Source organism: Equus asinus, chromosome 9 (genome assembly GCF_041296235.1).
Source record: "Equus asinus isolate D_3611 breed Donkey chromosome 9, EquAss-T2T_v2, whole genome shotgun sequence".
NCBI lineage: Eukaryota > Metazoa > Chordata > Mammalia > Perissodactyla > Equidae > Equus > Equus asinus.
Genome location: NC_091798.1, coordinates 39,396,942 through 39,415,073, shown reverse-complemented (window position 1 = coordinate 39,415,073; position 18,132 = coordinate 39,396,942). Strand labels below are relative to the sequence as shown.

General features: G+C 45.1%; 3 protein-coding genes across 12 annotated transcripts in view; 2 read left to right on the top strand and 1 right to left on the bottom strand.

Moving 5' to 3' along the window:
- The window catches only part of ANKHD1 (ankyrin repeat and KH domain containing 1), a 128,871-nt gene extending 111,717 nt beyond the window's left edge, over positions 1–17,154 (top strand). For 3 of the 10 annotated variants that reach the window (XM_070518122.1, XM_070518118.1, XM_014829627.3), the window contains 4 exons: positions 450–650; positions 1,289–1,464; positions 2,096–2,260; positions 2,540–3,014. In XM_070518122.1, the coding sequence (XP_070374223.1) occupies positions 450–650; positions 1,289–1,464; positions 2,096–2,260; positions 2,540–2,599 (602 nt within the window). In that variant the 3' untranslated portion in view covers positions 2,600–3,014. Of the gene's footprint in view, positions 1–398; positions 651–1,288; positions 1,465–2,095; positions 2,261–2,539; positions 3,015–5,304; positions 5,415–16,987 lie in introns of those variants that run through there. The other 7 variants (XM_070518121.1, XM_014829626.3, XM_070518120.1 and 4 more) reach the window with 6 other exon arrangements.
- On the top strand, positions 8,737–10,769 carry EIF4EBP3 (eukaryotic translation initiation factor 4E binding protein 3). The gene is made up of 3 exons (XM_014829636.3): positions 8,737–8,997; positions 10,086–10,259; positions 10,414–10,769. Exons 1-3 carry the CDS (start codon positions 8,895–8,897, stop codon positions 10,440–10,442), a joined length of 306 nt encoding a protein of 101 aa, XP_014685122.1. The 5' UTR covers positions 8,737–8,894; the 3' UTR covers positions 10,443–10,769.
- Positions 11,697–17,953, bottom strand: SRA1 (steroid receptor RNA activator 1). The gene is made up of 5 exons (XM_014829625.3): positions 17,770–17,953; positions 17,517–17,642; positions 13,156–13,361; positions 12,315–12,423; positions 11,697–12,161 (listed from the first exon to the last, which is right to left on the bottom strand). Exons 1-5 carry the CDS (start codon positions 17,792–17,794, stop codon positions 11,914–11,916), a joined length of 714 nt encoding a protein of 237 aa, XP_014685111.2. The 5' UTR covers positions 17,795–17,953; the 3' UTR covers positions 11,697–11,913.
- Positions 17,954–18,132: the final 179 nt, after the last annotated feature.

The following is an 18,132-nucleotide window of genomic DNA, read 5'->3' as shown; positions in this document are numbered from 1 at the left end:
GAAAAAAGAAAACAACTTATAAGTATAAAGGGATACCAGCTGTTTTCCAGACAATATGCTAGGTACCGCGCAAACATTGCCACATTTAAGTTAACTTAAAACGTGACAATGTATGTTTTGAGATTATTTAGATCTAGAGTAAGAATAAATACCACCTTCTTACTTTCTGGCCTTGTTCAGTTCAGACTGGAAGTTTTTTTAGACTACTTGTTTGTACTTACTATAGGCAGAAGTAGTATAGGATAAAGTTTATAGAACTTACATATTTTCATTTGAGTGATCTGATAAATTTTTCTTTATAGAACCTATGTTGTGGAATAGATCTTTCCAACAAGGTTTCTCATCTTATAATTAGTTTTTATATGTAATAAAACAATAGAGAAATATTTTGCCACCAGGTGACTCTCCTATTCCATCTGTTTCTTCGGGATCATCTTCACCTCTTTCAGCCACTTCTGCCCCACCAACATTGGGCCAACCAAAAGGAGGCAGTGCCAGTCAGGATCGAAAGATACCTCCCCCCATTGGAACAGAGAGACTAGCTCGGATTCGGCAAGGAGGGTCCATCACACAAGCCCCTGTGGGGACTAGTTTTGTCGCTCCTGTTGGACACAGTGGAATCTGGTCATTTGGTGTCAATGCTATGTCAGGTATAGTTACCTTGCTCTGTTTGGAGGGATATCTCAAGTAAGTTGTGGGATTTTGCCTTAACACTTAGTTCCTTAAAAACAAAACAAAACAGATTAGTTCTTACACTTAACAATAAGTAGGGCTGTGTATACCTTTGAAGAATTCAATCCAGTCTCAGAGTCTAGAATGTTAGTTTGGGTTATATGTAATAATATATGTAATATGTATAAGAATAACACATATATAAAATATAATATCAATATAGAGTTGATATAAATATAAAATATATAAATAAATAAAAAATATAAATATAAAATAAATATAGAGTTGATAAGAAGTAGAAGATTCAAAGCATGCTCCCTTTCCCTCTTAAGCTTTTCAGTGTAGAATGGGATAGTCATTTGAGTTCTTTAAGGGAGCACTGAATCTTTTGAAGGACAAGGGAGAATGTCTGGGGTATTCAGAGAATTTCACCCAGTTTTCCAGGAGCTTGGTTTTTTTTTTTTTTTCCTTTGGTGTACAAAGATCGTCATGAACATGCCCTGAGCTCTTCAGAGGAATGATTTTGGTAAAATTCAGTATGAAAAAGATCAAGTGGAAATGTTTTGTTATCTTATCCAAATAAATATCAAACTCTGTTCTCAATTCTTCTTTCCAGAAGGCTTATCAGGTTGGTCACAGTCTGTGATAGGGAACCATCCAATGCATCAACAATTATCAGATCCAAGTACATTCTCCCAGCATCAACCAATGGAGAGAGATGATTCTGGAATGGTAGCCCCCTCTAACATTTTTCATCAGCCTATGGCAAGCAGTTTTGTGGATTTTTCTAAAGTGAGTTGACAAACATCATTGTAACTTGTTTAACACTTTGCCAGCCAATGTAATCAGATGTTAAGGAATAGTTTGTATTAAAATGATTCTCCCTTTTGGTGTTACTGAGATCTTTTGCCTAATTTCAAGAGTGGGTTATGTTGTCTAAAGTAGTTTGTCCTCAAACTATCCTGAAGATGCCTCCATCCTCCCAAAAAAACCTGAGAGATTTGGGGTTTGCTGCTTTGCGTTTTGCTACCACAGCTTTGAGGGAGGCTTCTGCCCCTCTCAAAAGCTGACTGTGAGCTCCCCAATGCCCTCTTATCTGCTCTGAGAGCTTCCTGGCTGCTGTAAAGCCAGATTATGGCTGCAAGCAATCATGTAAAGTTCCCCTTTTCTTAGCACAAGCTTATTCGTGAAACTAAAATAAAGTTGAGGATATTGTATGTGTTCGTCAAATATGGGAAATTTCCTGATGATTTGATATTGGATTTGTTTTTTTCTCTTCTCGTTGAAAAGTGTTACTGATGCAGATAACCACTTTAGGTGTGTCAACACTACAGCGCTGTACTTAGAGGATCCTCTAAGATGGTATTATGAAATCATCATTTATAATGACTTCATGATTAAACCTTTCTTTCTGCTATTTTAGGGTCTGCCAATTTCCATGTATGGAGGCACCATAATACCCTCTCATCCTCAGCTTGCTGATGTTCCGGGGGGCCCTCTGTTTAATGGACTTCACAATCCAGATCCTGCTTGGAACCCTATGATAAAAGTTATTCAAAATTCAACTGAATGCACTGATGCCCAGCAGGTAAAATGGACTTAATGCTCTTTTATTTTTCGGATTTGTCATGTCTTTCTTTTAATTCTTTGGGTAATACAAATTCTGAATATCAAAAGTTATGCCATATGACCACCTTGATCCAAATTAAGTTTTTCAATATCAAGATGATGCTACTAAACATTTTATTTCATGTATGTGTATTCCTCCTAGGCAGAAACAGTGAATTGCCATTGCATTTATATATTCATTTTGTAAATGTCTAAAGATTCCTAATTAGAAATTCCAATTTTTCCTCCCCCTTTTCAGATTTGGCCTGGCACGTGGGCACCTCATATTGGAAACATGCATCTCAAATATGTCAACTAAGTTAGAAGGTCTTACTCTTTAGCCTTGTTTGAGAAACCTATGACCTTGGAAGAACCCTGGGGATTTTTTTTTTTTAATGTGCCTAAGAAATTTTCTCTGAGGCTTTAGCAGTGGAAATTTGATTGCCCATTGTGTAAGAACAAAGTGATTTCCTATCCACCTGAATTATGTTCTCTGGTTAGTTTAGCCATTTTGAACTTAGTGCTTTTGGCTAAACGTACTGAATGCTATTTGTATGCAGAAGAGAATTAGATGATTACCTTTTAGGGTGGTAAATACATGTACAATTGTTTACATACTTAAAAGGAAAACGTTGAGTAAATTTCTTGTCATATAGTGGCTCTACTTAATGTAGCCTGTATTAATGTGAAATATTTACCAGAATATTCAATAAAAAGATGAACAGTGTTTAGAAGTGGGGTGTGATCCTTTCAGTGGTCATGCAGTTACCACCCAATCCACAATCATATTGAACCAGGTTGTTAATGCTATATTTGTAACAGGCTTCTCACGTTTTACACTTTAGAGTCCATTCTTAGACTGCCTTGAAAAAGCACTTTTAAGACTAGTTATCTATTTATTCTGTGTTAAACATTCTGTGTTCTCTTGTTCTCTTCCATATCATCTTATAAGTGAGAAAGTTTCAAGCTCCTACAATGTCTCTTATCTGACTTTAGCAGATAGGCCACTGATAAGTTTGGCTCTTTATGGATCATGAGTATGTCAAGAACACTAAGATTTCAACCAGATGACACTGAACAAACTTAGGGACACCCAAATCATCAATTTCAGGTTCCTTTTGTACTTCTTGATTTTTTTATCTAAAGATTTATTTGGTTATAGGTGTTTTAAGTTTTATTTGGGTTGAAACATAGGAGGGGGTGGGAGTGACTCTTGTAATTCTGTTGTATTGCTGAATCAGTTGAGTAATGTTTATAAATATGTGACTAATTCTGGGCTTAGTTCCACAGCCCCAAGTAGGAAGAGCCAATATGTTTAACAAGCTAAATACAAGAACACTGGAATGGATTGCTTTGACCAAACTATAGGCTATGCCAAGAATCTGATGCAATAGAGAATGAAAAACTAACCCACTGAAAAGAACAGTCATCAACTTGTTCGTGTTTTAATAGGGCTGAATTTTCTGGTCTTATGTATAGGCAGTCTAAAATAGAAAACAAGAAAATGTTTGAGGCTGAGAAGCCAAAACACATATCAAGGCAAAGAAGGATGCACAGAAAAATAGTAACTTGGGACAGAACCATACACGCAGCACTCTTCTATTCTCATACCAACAGGAGTTTTTAATCTTCTGTGCCTGGCTCCTAGAACCACTACTAGATGAGACACACCATGTTTGTTCTGTGTTAGTCATACCTGGTTCTTTTGTCTTTCATATCATCTTACATGAGAGAGCTCCTTTAAGCTCATTTCTTATTTTTTATTTTGAATGGATTTGGAAAGTATCATGGGTATTGAAACTACTGCCTTTGTAGTGCTTGATAACCACATGAAGTATTCTCAAAAGACCCCCTTACCTTGAGGGGGACAAAAGTCCCCTTGGATCACCTACATATCTTGCTGTTTCCACCTACCACTAACAAAAAATATCACCTAATATTAGTGAAATGAATGAAACTACTCTTGGTGAAACATAGACTAGTAAGAAATAATATTAAGCAAATTAATCAGTGGGACAGAAAGGTGAGTTTTGTTCTGTCTTAACTATCTACATTTGAATTATCTAGAGGAGCCCTTAACCCTGGCTTCTGCACCTTCAGGACAACAGAATGAGAAATTTTCTCAGGTCCGGAACTAGAACCCATGTGAAGAGGAATTATGAGAAACCCCTAGGAGGATTAGGAAGAAAAACAGGAACTGGGCAGTTGGTAGTAGTTATTTAGGATACCCTCCTCCTTGCCCTCTTACCAGCACTGCCTTCTTTTCTTTCTATTTGGATCCCAGTAGCCTCCTCCCACCCCATTTTGCCTGCTGTAATCTTTTTCCTCTGTCTTGCCTCTTCCTGGCATTACTTAACTGCTATTTTACCAACCTGAACCTTGGATTAAACCTAGCTCAGGTAAGAACTTAATTACTTTCAAAATATATAAGGGATTTGTGGGGGGAGGCAGCATGGGTACAGTGGAACAAGAGTCAGAAACCTAAATTCTATTTTCATTTCTGCCACTTGCAGCTATATGACCTTAGGCAAGTCATTTCTCACTTCTGGGCTTCACTTTCCTCATCTGAAAATGAAACTGAACGTAAATGAACTCAAAAGAGTCTCTAGTTCTAACACAGATTTTCTTCTTTTTCTTGTGAATGAGAATATATGGTATGGGAATACTGGAAGCCAATAGAACGTTTACATTGCTGAGGTTTAAGAGCCCCTACCATTGGTTCTCACATGGAATAAAATCTGCTCTTGTGGGAGCCAGTATTGATTTTGAGATTTTAGCGGAGGCAGAAGAAAACTTGCACATAGTGAGCCCTCCAGTTATTAAGAAACATCCTGCTGAGGCATAGATCAAACCCCATGAGAATAACAGCTCTTTTAAGGAATAAAACTATATCATCAAGGTTTCTGGACCCAGTTTTTTAAGTAGTGTTCAATGTAATAAAATTTTACCACCAATAAAATTATTGATGTTTTAAGACCCTTTAAATCTATTGTGGCTACAGTGTGCTGACTTGCCTTTTTATAGGCCAGTCTGCTTTCTTCAGTCTCTGCCCTCAAAGGGGAAATCCCATCACCTCAGCTAACCAGACCGAAGAAGAGAGTTGGACAGCCAATGGTGGCCTCTCCTAACCAGAGGTAAGAAATTTCAGGACTTGGAACTACAGTTTCCATCCGTTCTTATAGATTCTGGCCAAATCCTCCTCCCAATCTCAAAATTAGTGCATGAGGGGCTATCCTCAGTTTGAGGCAACTTGTAGAAAGGGAAAGGCTAGTCATATTACAGTTTCTAGCCAAATAGACAGGAGTATTTGGTATATGTGGTTGTTTTACACTGTTTAAGACCTTTGGACCATATTGTAAACCCAGGAAGAGGCAAACAAGCCTGTAAGAAACAGCTTCTGAACATCTTGTTCTCTAACTAGCTCTAGATCTTTTCTGCCAAGAAGTATGGTTGGTCGTGACGTCTTCCCAGTGGACCCTGTCTTGGGATGAGGGATTCTGCTAACGCTGCATTTTTCTATTCCTCCTCAAAGATTTGTCATCATTTGCCAACAGGCAGGTTCCTTCACCTTCACTTTCTCCTATAGGAAAAGAGTGAGAGAAAGTTAATATTAAGCATCCAAAACTTGGGGCTGGCCCGGTGGCGCAGCAGTTAAGTGTGCACATTCCGCTTCGGCGGCCCAGGGTTCGCCAGTTCGGATCCTGGGTGTGGACATGGCACCGCTTGGCAAGCCATGCTGTGGTAGGCATCCCACGTATAAAGTAGAGGAAGATGGGCATGGATGTTAGCTCAGGGCCAGCCTTCCTCAACAAACAGAGGAGGATTGGCAGCAGTTAGCTCAGGGCTAATCTTCCTCAAAAAAAAAAATGTATCCAAAACTTAAGTGTTAAGGCCACCTCTAATGAAGGAGAGGAGCCTGGGCTTTAAGAACTAATTTGGAAAACAATGATCAGATTGCAAACCTATTTTGTGATTACTTTTCACCTCCTGTTTTATCTTGATGGTACTGATGTGAGTCCAAAGGAATTTGCCTAGTAGCAGAGACCTGATATTCCCTATAAGTTTCATCAGATCTCTTGGGGGTGAGGCCTGGGCATAGCTATTTTTTTTAAAGCTCCCGTACTCTAACGGGTAATTAGATTTAAACCCTTGGTCCTTTATCCAGATTGCACAGATGATGAATCTGGCTTTCTCTCTAAAGCCAACTACCTGTTCTCTAGTTCCCCAGCCCTTAGAGCACACAGCATCTCAAGAGAAGTAAGCTTCCATCAGTAGTCTTACAGCAGTAATAATTGCTGCTGTTGTTCTGTAGTAGAGATTAGTAGAAAGGAGACCTCGTTTCCACACTGATCCTTCTTGAAAACCTTTGACACTTCTCTCCTAATTCTCCTACTCTGATTGATCCTTCTTAGTCTCTCTTGGTGAATCCTCTTCCTTCAGTACCCCTTAAATAAATGTTGTTGTGGCCAGGCCTCCTCTTACACTGTATCTTCTCCCCAGGTGATTGCATCCCACGCTCTTGGATTTCATTCCACCCAAGTCTGAATCGCTAGCCCACAGTTCTCGCTCTGAGCTTCAGACCAGTATATCCAGCTCCTTACTGTGCTTCTCCATTTGAGCGTTCCACACACATTATAAAATCCCCAATATAAGATATGCCCCTCTTCTTGTTTTCCCTATATTAGGTGGTACTACTAGCTACCATGACTCTTAGGTTAGAAGATTGGGAATTATCCTAGCTTATCTCCCTCTCTGTCACCCCACCCTTAATCACCTTATCCTTCCTCCTCTGTGTATCTGGATCCCCTCCATTTCACTCCTTCCTCACAGTCAGTGCCCTTTTACCCACTCCATTTCATTAGGCTGGAGTCTTCACCTTCAGTCTCCCTGTCCTCAACCCCGTCTCCCACACCCCATACCAGAGTACTTACCTTGCTTTAAAGCTGAGTTGTCATAGATGGCTCCCCACAATCTTCTCCCAAGCCTTACCCTCCAGCACTGCTAAAACACTTCATTTAGGCATACACCACTTTGTAAGAGGCTCAAAAACCTTTTTGGAACAATAAAATATACATATCCTTGCTACCTGAAGTGTGATTCTAAGGACCTGCAGACCTAAGGGTCTGCATCACCTGGGATCTTTTTTTTAAAGATTTTATTTTTTTCCTTTTTCTCCCCAAAGCCCCCCGGTACATAGTTGTATATTCTTCGTTGTGGGTCCTTCTAGTTGTGGCATGTGGGATGCTGCCTCATCGTGGTTTGATGAGCAGTGCCATGTGCGTGCCCAGGATTCAAACCGACAAAACACTGGGCCACCTGCAGTGGAGCGCACGAACTTAACCACTCGACCACGGGGCCAGCCCTGGGATCTTATTAAAAACCCAGAATCTCAGGTCCTACCCCAGACGTACTCTATCAGAATCCTCATTTTAACAAGACCTCCAGGTGATTCATGTGCATGTTAAAGTTTGAGAAGCACTGACTTATAAAATACAATCTTTTTTTTTTTATGAGTGAAGAAATCAGCTAAGGGAAAATCTGATGAAGCCAGAGCTGATGTAATATTGATAAATGCATGAAGTCAGCTGGTCTGTACTTAATTTGGCCAGGGGTTTGGGGGGTGGCTTGGTAGGAGTATACTGATATTGAAGAAGCCAGAGGACAACTGGATCAAGTGGAGATTTTTAATGTATATAGATACTAGACTTAGTACTTACTTTCTCACCATCTCTCTCCTGGCTTCTTTCATATCATTGTGCCTATATCAGAAAATCTTCCAAGGCCAGACTCTCTCTGATCTTCCTTCCAGAGGGCTAAAGACCAAGCCCTCCTCACCAGCCCCCCGCCCTTCCTTAGTTTCCTTAAGTTAGTTAGCTGTGGCGGAGAGATGAAAGAACAGGTCTCTCCTGTCCCCCAACTTTTATTCATCCTCCAATCAGTCCAGGTATCACTTCTTCCAGAAAGCCCACCTCCTCCCTGAACTTCCCCTTCGTGCTGTGCACCAGGCCATCAAGGCTCTTTTCACCCCGTACTGTAATTGAGTAATGGGAAGCAGTATACCGCTGTGCTGAAGGGCACAGGCTCTGGAATCACATATACTCAGGTCTGAATCCCAGCTACCCCTATCACAAGATATGTGACTTTGAACCAGTGACTTAACCTCTCTGAACTTTAGTTTCCTCACCTGTAAATCGTGGCTAATAACAGTGCTTTGCTGTCCAAAACTGTTCAGAGGAATGAGTGAATTAATACATGGCAGTAACGTGTGCTGTGCCTTACCTGTCCACAGTGCCCGGCTGTAAACAGTAAATAGTAAATAGCTGGGCGGTGGCAGCACACAAAGGCAGGCTGGCCAATGTTTTTGCCAGGAGGAACTGGAGGCCGGTGCGGGGCCTGGGACTCCTTCCAACTTTCGCGGAGCCGGTGGCTTGCTCGCTTGCGAGTAGGGCGGGGCCGTCGGATTGGGTGATGGCAGGTGGCCCGCCCCGGGCGTGACGTCGTTCTGGTGGTGTTGCTGCGGCCGCACGTGGCCGACTGAGTCCGTCTCAGACTCAGCTGCGCTCCGTGTTCTCAGCACCAGCCGCCTGCCCGCCGTGCTGTTCACCCGGCTCGTTATGTCCACATCGGCGAGCTGCCCGATCCCCGAGGGCAGGGACCGGCTGCCCGACTGCTACAGCACCACGCCGGGGGGCACGCTATACGCCACTACCCCGGGAGGTCAGCGGGCTGGGCTGGGCCAGGGTCGCAGGCTGCAAGCAGGCCTGCGCCTGCGTGCTGTCGTGGGGCGGGGGTGGGGAGGTGCGGGTCTTGGACTCGTCTGCTGGTTCTTTTGCAGTCTGTAGCTTTGGGGACAGCAGGGGAATATTTGGAGACAAAGCCCAGTTCCCTAAAACCTCTAAGTGATGCAACACGGCCTTGAGCCTAGTTTCCGGATGACTCTGGGCTGAAATCCTCACTGTGGCCAGGGTTTTGGGCGCCTTGCTCATCTACCCCTCCTGACTTTGCTGCTTGGGGATGGAAGCCGAGGGCCCAGCTGAACATGGCCTCAGCAGGGAGCACCAGGTCTTGCAAAGCGGCCAGAGCGGGAGAGCAATTGGGGGCAGTGGCTTTGGATATCTGTAGCTAGCTGGCAGCTGTTTGCTTGGGCGAGCAGCCTAGGATCATGAGCTGCTAGGCTACCGACCCAGGGCTTCCTGCCACGTGGAGGGTGAGAGGGGCCAGAACAGGGCAGGGCCCTTGAGGACACAATTGAGGCCAAGTTCCTCTAGGCTAGGCTGAGTCTTCCTCGGAGTCAGGTTAAGAACAGTATGTCCCTGTGCTTCACCAGGAAAGTAGGTGTCCAGAGGAACACAGCTCTTCTCTGCAGGGTATCAGAGCCCAGGTGGCAGTACTGGGTGAAATGCCTTCATATCTACTATTTGGCTTCCTGATCCAACTGAGGCTGGAGGGCTAGGCCCCTCCACAGCAATGTGAACCAAAGCAAACCAGAGCCAGACAGGAGCAGCCTGAAGTACTTGAGCTCCTCCTAGAGCCAAAACCTGAAGCTCCCTAAACCAAAAGCCCCTGCCTCGACCAGCTGAGATGACCCCCCTTGCTTTATGGAGCTTAGCAATAACTTGGTTAGGCCTGGAAGTCTTTAAATGCCATGAAAGCTAGTCAGCTAAGATTCTGGCTGGGCTGCAGAGCAGTAGCCTTTTAAAACACAGAGAAATGTAACCTGCAGGTCCCTAAAAGGCCTGTGCCTGGGGCCCCAGACAGCTCCGCACCCAGGCTCCTGCCTCTTACCTAGCCCTACCCATTGACAGGCACCAGGATCATCTACGACCGAAAGTTCCTGCTGGAGTGCAAGAACTCACCCATTGCCCGGACGCCCCCCTGCTGCCTCCCTCAGATTCCCGGGGTCACAACTCCTCCAACAGCCCCACCCTCCAAGCTGGAGGAGCTGAAGGAGCAGAAGGAGACAGAGGAAGAGATACCCGGTAAGGAAAGCAGGATCTAAAATTAGGGAATGACTGAGCCCAAATGCCCTGGTTAAGTAGAGTGGGGGTTCAGTTCCAAGAGGGGTTCTGCACTGACGCCGAGCCTGCAGACCCTCAACCCAGCAACCAGTCCTCCTGCCTTTTCTCTCTCCAGATGACGCACAATTTGAAATGGACATCTAATCCAGTGCAGATGACCGTGTGTGTGGAGTTAGAGGAATCCCTCATGCCGCTGCTGCCACCACCTCTTACTGGGGTATCCAAAGGCCAGCTGGCCTCATCTAATCTGGAAGGGAATGACTTGTTGGTTCTGGGCCTCCCTTAGTTCTGAGGCAGCTAGACCAGGGATAGGAGTGGGCAACTTGCCAAGCCCATAACTCGACTTTCTCTTTGGTCTGTAGGCACTTCTCCCAACCCCCAGCCCTCCATGCTTAGGGGCTGAGGCTGGGACTGCGGGATGGAGTATGTCACTTTCTGACTGCTTAGTAAACATTCAGAGAAATGCCTTGGCTTTGGTGTTCTCCTCAATGCTTATCTTCCTATCTCACCCACAGAGCCGAGGGCCCCAGCAGACCTCGTTAGGATCAGAGGTCCCTTCCCAGCTCCCACTGGGCCTATTTCCAGTAGCAATTAGAGCCTGAGGCAGACTATGGGGGCAGGCTACAGGAGCCACCAAACCATAAACAGCAGTTGCCTAACCCCTGCCAAGGTTCAGCCCTTTCAGGAAGTAGCCCTCCTAGAATCGGGCCTCTCCAGCAGTCCCTCCCTATCTATTCCAAAGCAGGAAAAGAGAGACGCTGCCCTAGTCTTTAGCCTTCTCTGGTCTCTCCTCATGCTTTTCTGCCTCCCACCTATAAGTACCAATCCTCTTATTCTAACACTGAAAACCTGTACCCTCCCTTCTCCCAGCATGGTAACAAATCTCCCTGGCCCCTTTCACCTGGCTCTGTTTTCTCAAAGGGTTAGAAAGAAGCCCCTTAGGGTTCAATCTGAGGCCCAAAATGAAGCAACAGCTTAGCTGGTGAGTCAGATAAAAAGTCATGATCCTATTTGCCACTGCCCACCCCCCAAGGGGGAAAAATGTCACAACCCCACATCTCAGCAATCTAGTCATTTTCTTCTTCAGTTTATACAGCTATGTTCTAATCTCTGAGCACTTGCATACCTCAAGGTATATGCAAATAGGGCAAGTCTCCCTTTCTTGAGGGAAAAATCTCCCCATGCTATTTGAGCCTCTGTTCTCATGCTGAATGAAATCATCCAAAGATAGGGCTACTCAGCCCAGCAAGGGATGTGCATTCAGTCTAATTATGGGGAAAGTGGCAGGGAGTAATCTGGTCATACCTAGCAAGGCCATTAATGATGAATGGAGGAAGAACAGAGGTTGGTAGGGTGCACGGGGAGGAAGGCAGTCAGGGACATCAGAGGGGACCAGTCTGGCATATGAAGGGCCCACTTCTCCTACCCAGGGCCCACCATTGAGATATTTTTATTAAAATGCATACGTTCTGGGTAACAAGTGACCTCCCTATGGCCCACGTGGGACCTCTTCCCCCAGAAGTGGGTCAAGCCAAGGACCCCAATGGGGCAGACAGTCTCCAAAGTGGTAAGAGGGAGCCAAATTAGAGAAGGCCTCAGGCCTAGGAGAGAAGGCCTAGGAGATGGTTTGAGGTGAGTCTGGGGAACCCACAGGATTATGGAGCCTGTGGATGCCTGGTACGGTCTGGTGCTCCTCAGCTGTGGCTGTAGATTTCTCTTCACTGGTCTCCTCTGAAGACAGGCTCCTCTTTTCCGCAATTAATCTTTTAACTCCCACCATCCACTGACTGACCTCAGTCACATGGTCAACCATGAGTGAGCGGTGGATGTCATCCGCTGCATCCCAACGGTGGCTTGAAAGCTCTGAGGAGAGAGAGGCTGAGCAAGCAAGCCTGGGGCAAAAGACATAGCTCCCACTCCTTCCTTCCCAACCAGTCAAAATCTCAGCACCTATTCCAGCTCAGCCAACCAAGGCAGGATGAGGGACTTACGCTATACCAAGGGATCTACTCCTACCTTGCACCAGCAGAGCCATCCTCTTCTTTACAGGCGTTGACAGCTTCCCTCCAGCCCACTGTTCCTGCAGCAGAGCCAGGCGTCGGCTGATGTCATCACATACCTGCTTCTAAGGGACAGAATTCCCCTCCAAGTCAGTGCTGCCAGCCCAACGGGGAGGGGAAAGGCAGCACCACATAGGAAGCACCTGCTTTCTCTCTGCCCCAGGAACTTTACACTTCATCTTAAGAGTTCTGGTTCTTTACCCAAAGGTTAGAGGCCCTACTGAGAATGTGATGAAATCTTTGGATCTCCTCCCAAGAAAAATGCATATATGGCTAGAGTTTTAAAACTTCTGGAGTTTCTCAGACCCTCAGATACTTATTCTGTAGTGCTGCTTTACAAATAAGTAAACTAAGGACCAAAGCAGTAAAAATTACTATGCTACTTTCCTTTAAGATTCCTCAGATCCTTTGCCTCCAGAGAACTTACGAAACACTACAGATAGAAAAAGGGGGTTTCCCTTTCCCTCCTTGAGCACAAAATCAGCAGGGTCTGCTCTGAATGGTCTGGAGGTCCTAGACGTACGAATCAGGCTGTTATCACTAACGGGAGTTAAATTCAACTCTTGTTCCTACAAGCCTCTTCTACTGACTGGTCTTCAGAAGTCACATGAACCTTCCTGAAATCCTGTGTTCACATTTCTGGGAAGTCCTTAGCAGATTCTTGAAGGGGTCCATAACTCAGAAAGGGTTAAGAGCCATTGCCCATAGGGTCAGAGGGTCTATCTTTGGGAGCCATACCTGCATCTGGCTGTCGATGGGAGCCCTCCCCATCACTCCACTGATATGCCAGGGCTTACCTTTGTGTGGCCACGGCAATCGTCCAATGCCTCTTCCAAAGGTTTCAGCACATCTTCTAGCAGAGTCTCACATTCAATAACTGGGAAATTTGTGGGCTCCACACTGCAGGCAGGAGAACTCCCAACAGGTGGGGGCCTGGAAGCCTTACTTGAAAGAGGTGGAGGCCCCACTGGGGGGGCCCCAGGAGAAGTCTCTGAGATGGGGACTGAAAAGGTAAAGTAGGATCAAGCAAACATGGCTTAAATAGGTAAGAAGCTCAACTCTAACTTCATCCCTTCTAAGGAAGGCTACTCTCTGGGACAACTCATTCATTCAAAAATATATATTTATAAAGTCCCTACTATGTGCCAGATAGTGTGCACGGCTTCAGAGAGAGAGTAGTAGTTAGGTTCCTGACCTCAGAGAGCTTAAATTCTAGGGAAAGGAAAAAACACAAGAAAATTACCAAATTATATTGCATGCTATAAAGAAATAAAATGGATGATGTAATAAAGAGGAACAGTAGAAGGACCTACCTAGGCTGAGTGTTCAAGGAAGGCTTTCTGAGGTGACATCTAAGTTTATCCTAGCTCACCCACTATGTGACGTTTGGCAAGTTACTTTTAACCTCTGAGCTTGGGTTCCTCTTCTGTAAAATGGAGATATTATAGTTGTAGCACTTATTTCATATGGTTGCAGGATGATTAAGTAAGAATATAGGTACAGCTGCTAGATTAGTGTATAGCAAAAAGTGCTCACAAAGTTAAGAACTAATGGATGAGATAGATGCAGCCATGAAGAGTTGAAGGAACTGTGTAATACATAAAGGTAAGGGCAATGCCCAAGAGTCAGGAAAAGTCCTGACTTGTTCAAGGAACAGAAACAAGGCCTGTGTGGCTGGAAATTATTAATACTGAAGAAAGTAGTGTGAGCCGTCCCTGGGAGAGGTAAGCAGTGGGTCCAGACCTTGCAGAGCTTTGGAGGAACTTGGTCTTGAGCCTAATGGTAACAGGAAGCCACTACATGTTTATAAAAGCAGGAGATGATATGACTAGACTTGTTTTTTAAGACATTCGCTCTGTAGTCTGAGAAAAAATTGATGAGAATAGGTCAAGAGTGGAGGCAGGGACAACAGTTGGGAGGTTAATGGGAGTAGTCTAGGAAAAAAGAATGCTGGCATGGACTAGAGTGAAAGAGTAGACAAGGGGAAATGGAGTATTCTGAGATTTATTTAGGAGGAGGTAGCAACAAGACTTGATGGATTGGGGGCGAGGGAGAGAGGAGTCAAGGATGACTCTTGGTTTCTGACTTTAGTAATGGGATGGTGGAACCACTATGGGAAAAGAGAAGACTGAAGGAGAAGAGAATTTACCTTTAGGCATCAACATCCACTAATTCTTCTGATAATTTGGCCTCTCAGTTTCTTGACCTCCTCACCTCCAATCATTCTTTCCACCCTACCTCAGTCTCCCCTTCCCCTCTGCCTACTTCTCAACAACAGTGTACCATCTTCAAAATCTGACCACCCCCTCCTACCCTTCCAGCTCAGTTAAACACTCTCACCTCACTAGACCCTGCTGCTGTCTCACTCCCCTGGTAAACCCAACTTACCTTACTTGTTGGGAGGAAAAACAGAACCATGCTGATGAGTTACACATTCATGGCTACAGATTTTAAAAGGTATCCAACATTGCCTGAAAATCCTACACTTTGCCTCCTTTTTATACTATTCAGAACAACTATTTTCACAACTAATCTCTAAACTTTTCTGCCTTCTCCTCCTTTTCCTTTCCCCACTGGCTCTACTTCTGACCCTGCCTCATATTTCACTAAGAAAATAGAGATCATTAAACAGGAAGTCTCTCCACCAATTCTACTACCCCACCTGCATCTGTGGCCACTATCCTTCTTCCTCTAATAGATGAAAGGTTCCTGCTCCTATCGCAGGTCATCTCTCTAGCTATACTCTGCGTCCCAGCCTCTCTTGCCTTCTCTAGGCTTCCCACCTGCAGTTATCCCTTTTCTCCTGCACGCACCATCAGTTCTCCCTCTACTGAAGCATCCCATCAGCATACAAACACTCTAGTGTACTATCTTAAGAAGAAAAACCCTCCCCTTACCTCACACTCCATCTTCAGGCACTATCCCATTTCTCATCTCTGCTTCACAGCAGAATTTCTTGAATGAGCTGTCTACAGGCACTCTACTACTTTTCACATTCTTTCTTCAGCCCATTCCAACTGGGTTTCTGCTCTCATCACTCCACAGACTGCTTTTGTTAGGGTCACCAGTGATCACTATGTTTGTCAAATCTGGTGGTCCTCTTTCTCTCTCTTACTTGACCTCTCAGGAGCATGCATCGTGGTTAAGCCAAGATTTTACTCTCTCCCACAGTAAATTTTACTTTTCTTCTTATTTCTTTGGCTGTTTCTCAGTCTCTTTTGCTAATTGCTTCTCTACTCAACCTTGAAATGCTAGAGAGCTTTAGGTTTCTGTCTTGATTCCTCTTTAGGCCTCTATCCACACACTCTTCCTCAGGTAACCGAATTTATTCAAGCCCATGACATCAAATACCATCCATATGATGGTGACTTGTTTCTGTAATTCTGGCCTAGACCTCTCCCCAAAATATCAGCCCAAATTTAACATGGCCAAGACAGAAAGCTTGCTTTTCTCCTCCCCGTAAAACCTCTATCGCCTAGTTTTCCCAAATTAATAACGATACCAGCCAGTTCCTCAAGCAAAAAATGTAAGTTACATTGATTCTTCTTTCCCGCACCTCCTATCTACTCATTCCTACTGACTTTCTCCATAACATATACCATAGCCGTCCAATTCCTACCATCTCTAGTACTTCCAGCCTTGCCCAAAACATCATTAAATCCTGCCTATGTTACCATAATAGCCTCTTAATTTGTCTTTCCACTGCTTTCCTAAAATCTGTTTTCCACAGAGCAAAGAGAGTGATCTTTTTAAAGATGTACTTCAGTCAGTGTTTCTCAACCTGGGGAGATTTTGCCCCAAGAACAAATGTCTGGAGACACTTTTGGCTGTCACAACTGGGTGGGTGCTGCTGGTGTCTAGTGGGTAGAGGCCAGAGATACTGCAAACATCCTACAATGTACAGGATAGTCCCTTACAACAAAGAATTATCTGGCCCAAAATGTCAACAGTGCCAAGGTTAAAAAACCCTGGCTTATATCATTCCTCTCCAGTGTTACAGGTGGATAATAGAGGGGAGCTGAAAGAGCTAAATCTGAGCCCCTTTCTCTGGGCTTACCTATTGGCATAAGAAACACTCAAGGGGAGAGGCAGCCCTGCTCTACTTTAAATTTTACATAGATGAAAATACAAACTCCTTACCCTGGTTTACAAAATCCACTATGATCTGGTACCCGTCTACATCTCAGGTTTTTTTGGGGAGGAAGATTGGACCTGAGCTAACATCTGTGCCAATCTTCCTCTATTTTGTATGTGGGATGCTGCCACAGCATGGCTTGATGAGCAGTGTGTAGGTCCACACCAGAGATCCAAACACTCGAACCCTGGGACACCAAAGCAGAGCATACGAACTTAACCACTACATCACTGCCCGGCCCCTACTCCTCAGATCTTAATTGCTATCCCTAGCCCACTGTGCTCTAGCCACTAGGTATTCCTTCAGTCTTTGAATTTGCCAAACTTGTTCTTAAGGCCCTTGCACTAGCTGTTTCCAGTGCCTGGAATGCTCTTGGGCCTGATCTTTGCTTGGATAGGTTTTAATCACCACTCAGACTTCAACTTAAATATCAGCCCCTCAGACACTTAACTTACCTAGTCACTCTCACATCACCCTGTTTTATTTCTCTGCAGAGCCGTTACCACTATTTCATTTGTCTATCTCCAAAGCTAGAGTGTGGACTCCACAAAAACAGAAACCTCTTGTCTTGTTCACTGCTGTCTAGTTCACCCTCAAACAGTACCTGGCTCATAGTACGTGCTCCAGAGATAAGGCTGATTGAATGAAATAAATGAATAACACGTTAAGTCTGAGATGCTTATTATATAGCCAAGTGAAGATGCAAACAAATGGATATACTACTATGGAGTTCTGGGAAGAGATCCAGGTTGGAAATAAATTTGAAAATAATTTGAGAATAAAAACTATATTAAAAACCATAGATCTGGACGAGATCACCTAGGATGAAAGCACAGATTCTTTTGAAACCAACGTACGTGAGCAGTAGAGAAGGGGGTCGGAAAAGAGCCTGCTGTGAGCCCCTTTCTGGGACTCTAACCTCTCTCAGGGAGTCCTCGAAGGAGCAGAAAGGACCCTCGGGACAGGCTTATCCCTGGCACCACCCATTCCCGACCGGTCTCCGCGCACAAGGCTCCCTCGCACCTCTAGGGGATCCATCCTGGGGGGCAGCGACCCTTTTGGTGAGCGACGTGCGCTTGGGTCCACCAGCCTGGGTCTGCAGCCCGTAGGAGAACTGGGGCGGGTCGTTCCAGCCGCGATCCTTATTGCCTGCGGAGGGTAGAGGACGTGTGAAGCGAGCCCGGGGGAGACGGAAGGTCCGCACCCCGCACAGTAACCACCACCAGCCTGAGTAGAGGAAGAGGACTCAGCGCCCCTATCCGCCGGCCGCGCTCACCCGGCTTCACGTACAGCTCCGCCATCTCCACTTCCGCACGGCCAGCGGGGCAGCGCGTCACTTCCGGGGCGGCCGCACACCCGAGCTGGTTGGCGCGTACCCGGGGCCGGGCAGGTTTTTGGAGTCTTTCCAGGTAAGACAGTTGTTCACAAACGCCAGGAGTGTCTGTGGGCACTCTGCGCCTACTCCCTGAGAGACTCGGTATCTCCAGCTAATAATGCCTTGGGGTCCTGATCACAAGGCACCACACGGGGATGTTTTCCAGGAGGCGGCGCTCTAGGAGCCCTGGTCCGCTCTGGGTCCAATCTCTCCACGCCTCACAGTTGCTCTCAGGAGCAAGTTTAAACCACGAGAAGCTCCTGC

Excerpts from the sequence above, each read along its gene's own strand:
- EIF4EBP3 (XM_014829636.3), top strand. The coding sequence starts at position 8,895 with ATGTCCACATCGGCGAGCTGCCCGATCCCCGAGGGCAGGGACCGGCTG. Across the intron at positions 8,998-10,085 it reads ATACGCCACTACCCCGGGAG|GCACCAGGATCATCTACGAC; the intron begins GTCAGCGGGCTG and ends ACCCATTGACAG. Across the intron at positions 10,260-10,413 it reads GACAGAGGAAGAGATACCCG|ATGACGCACAATTTGAAATG; the intron begins GTAAGGAAAGCA and ends TTCTCTCTCCAG.
- SRA1 (XM_014829625.3), bottom strand. The coding sequence starts at position 17,794 with ATGGCGGAGCTGTACGTGAAGCCGG. Across the intron at positions 17,643-17,769 it reads GGAGCTGTACGTGAAGCCGG|GCAATAAGGATCGCGGCTGG; the intron begins GTGAGCGCGGCC and ends TACCCTCCGCAG. Across the intron at positions 13,362-17,516 it reads CCAGGATGGATCCCCTAGAG|TCCCCATCTCAGAGACTTCT; the intron begins GTGCGAGGGAGC and ends TTACCTTTTCAG.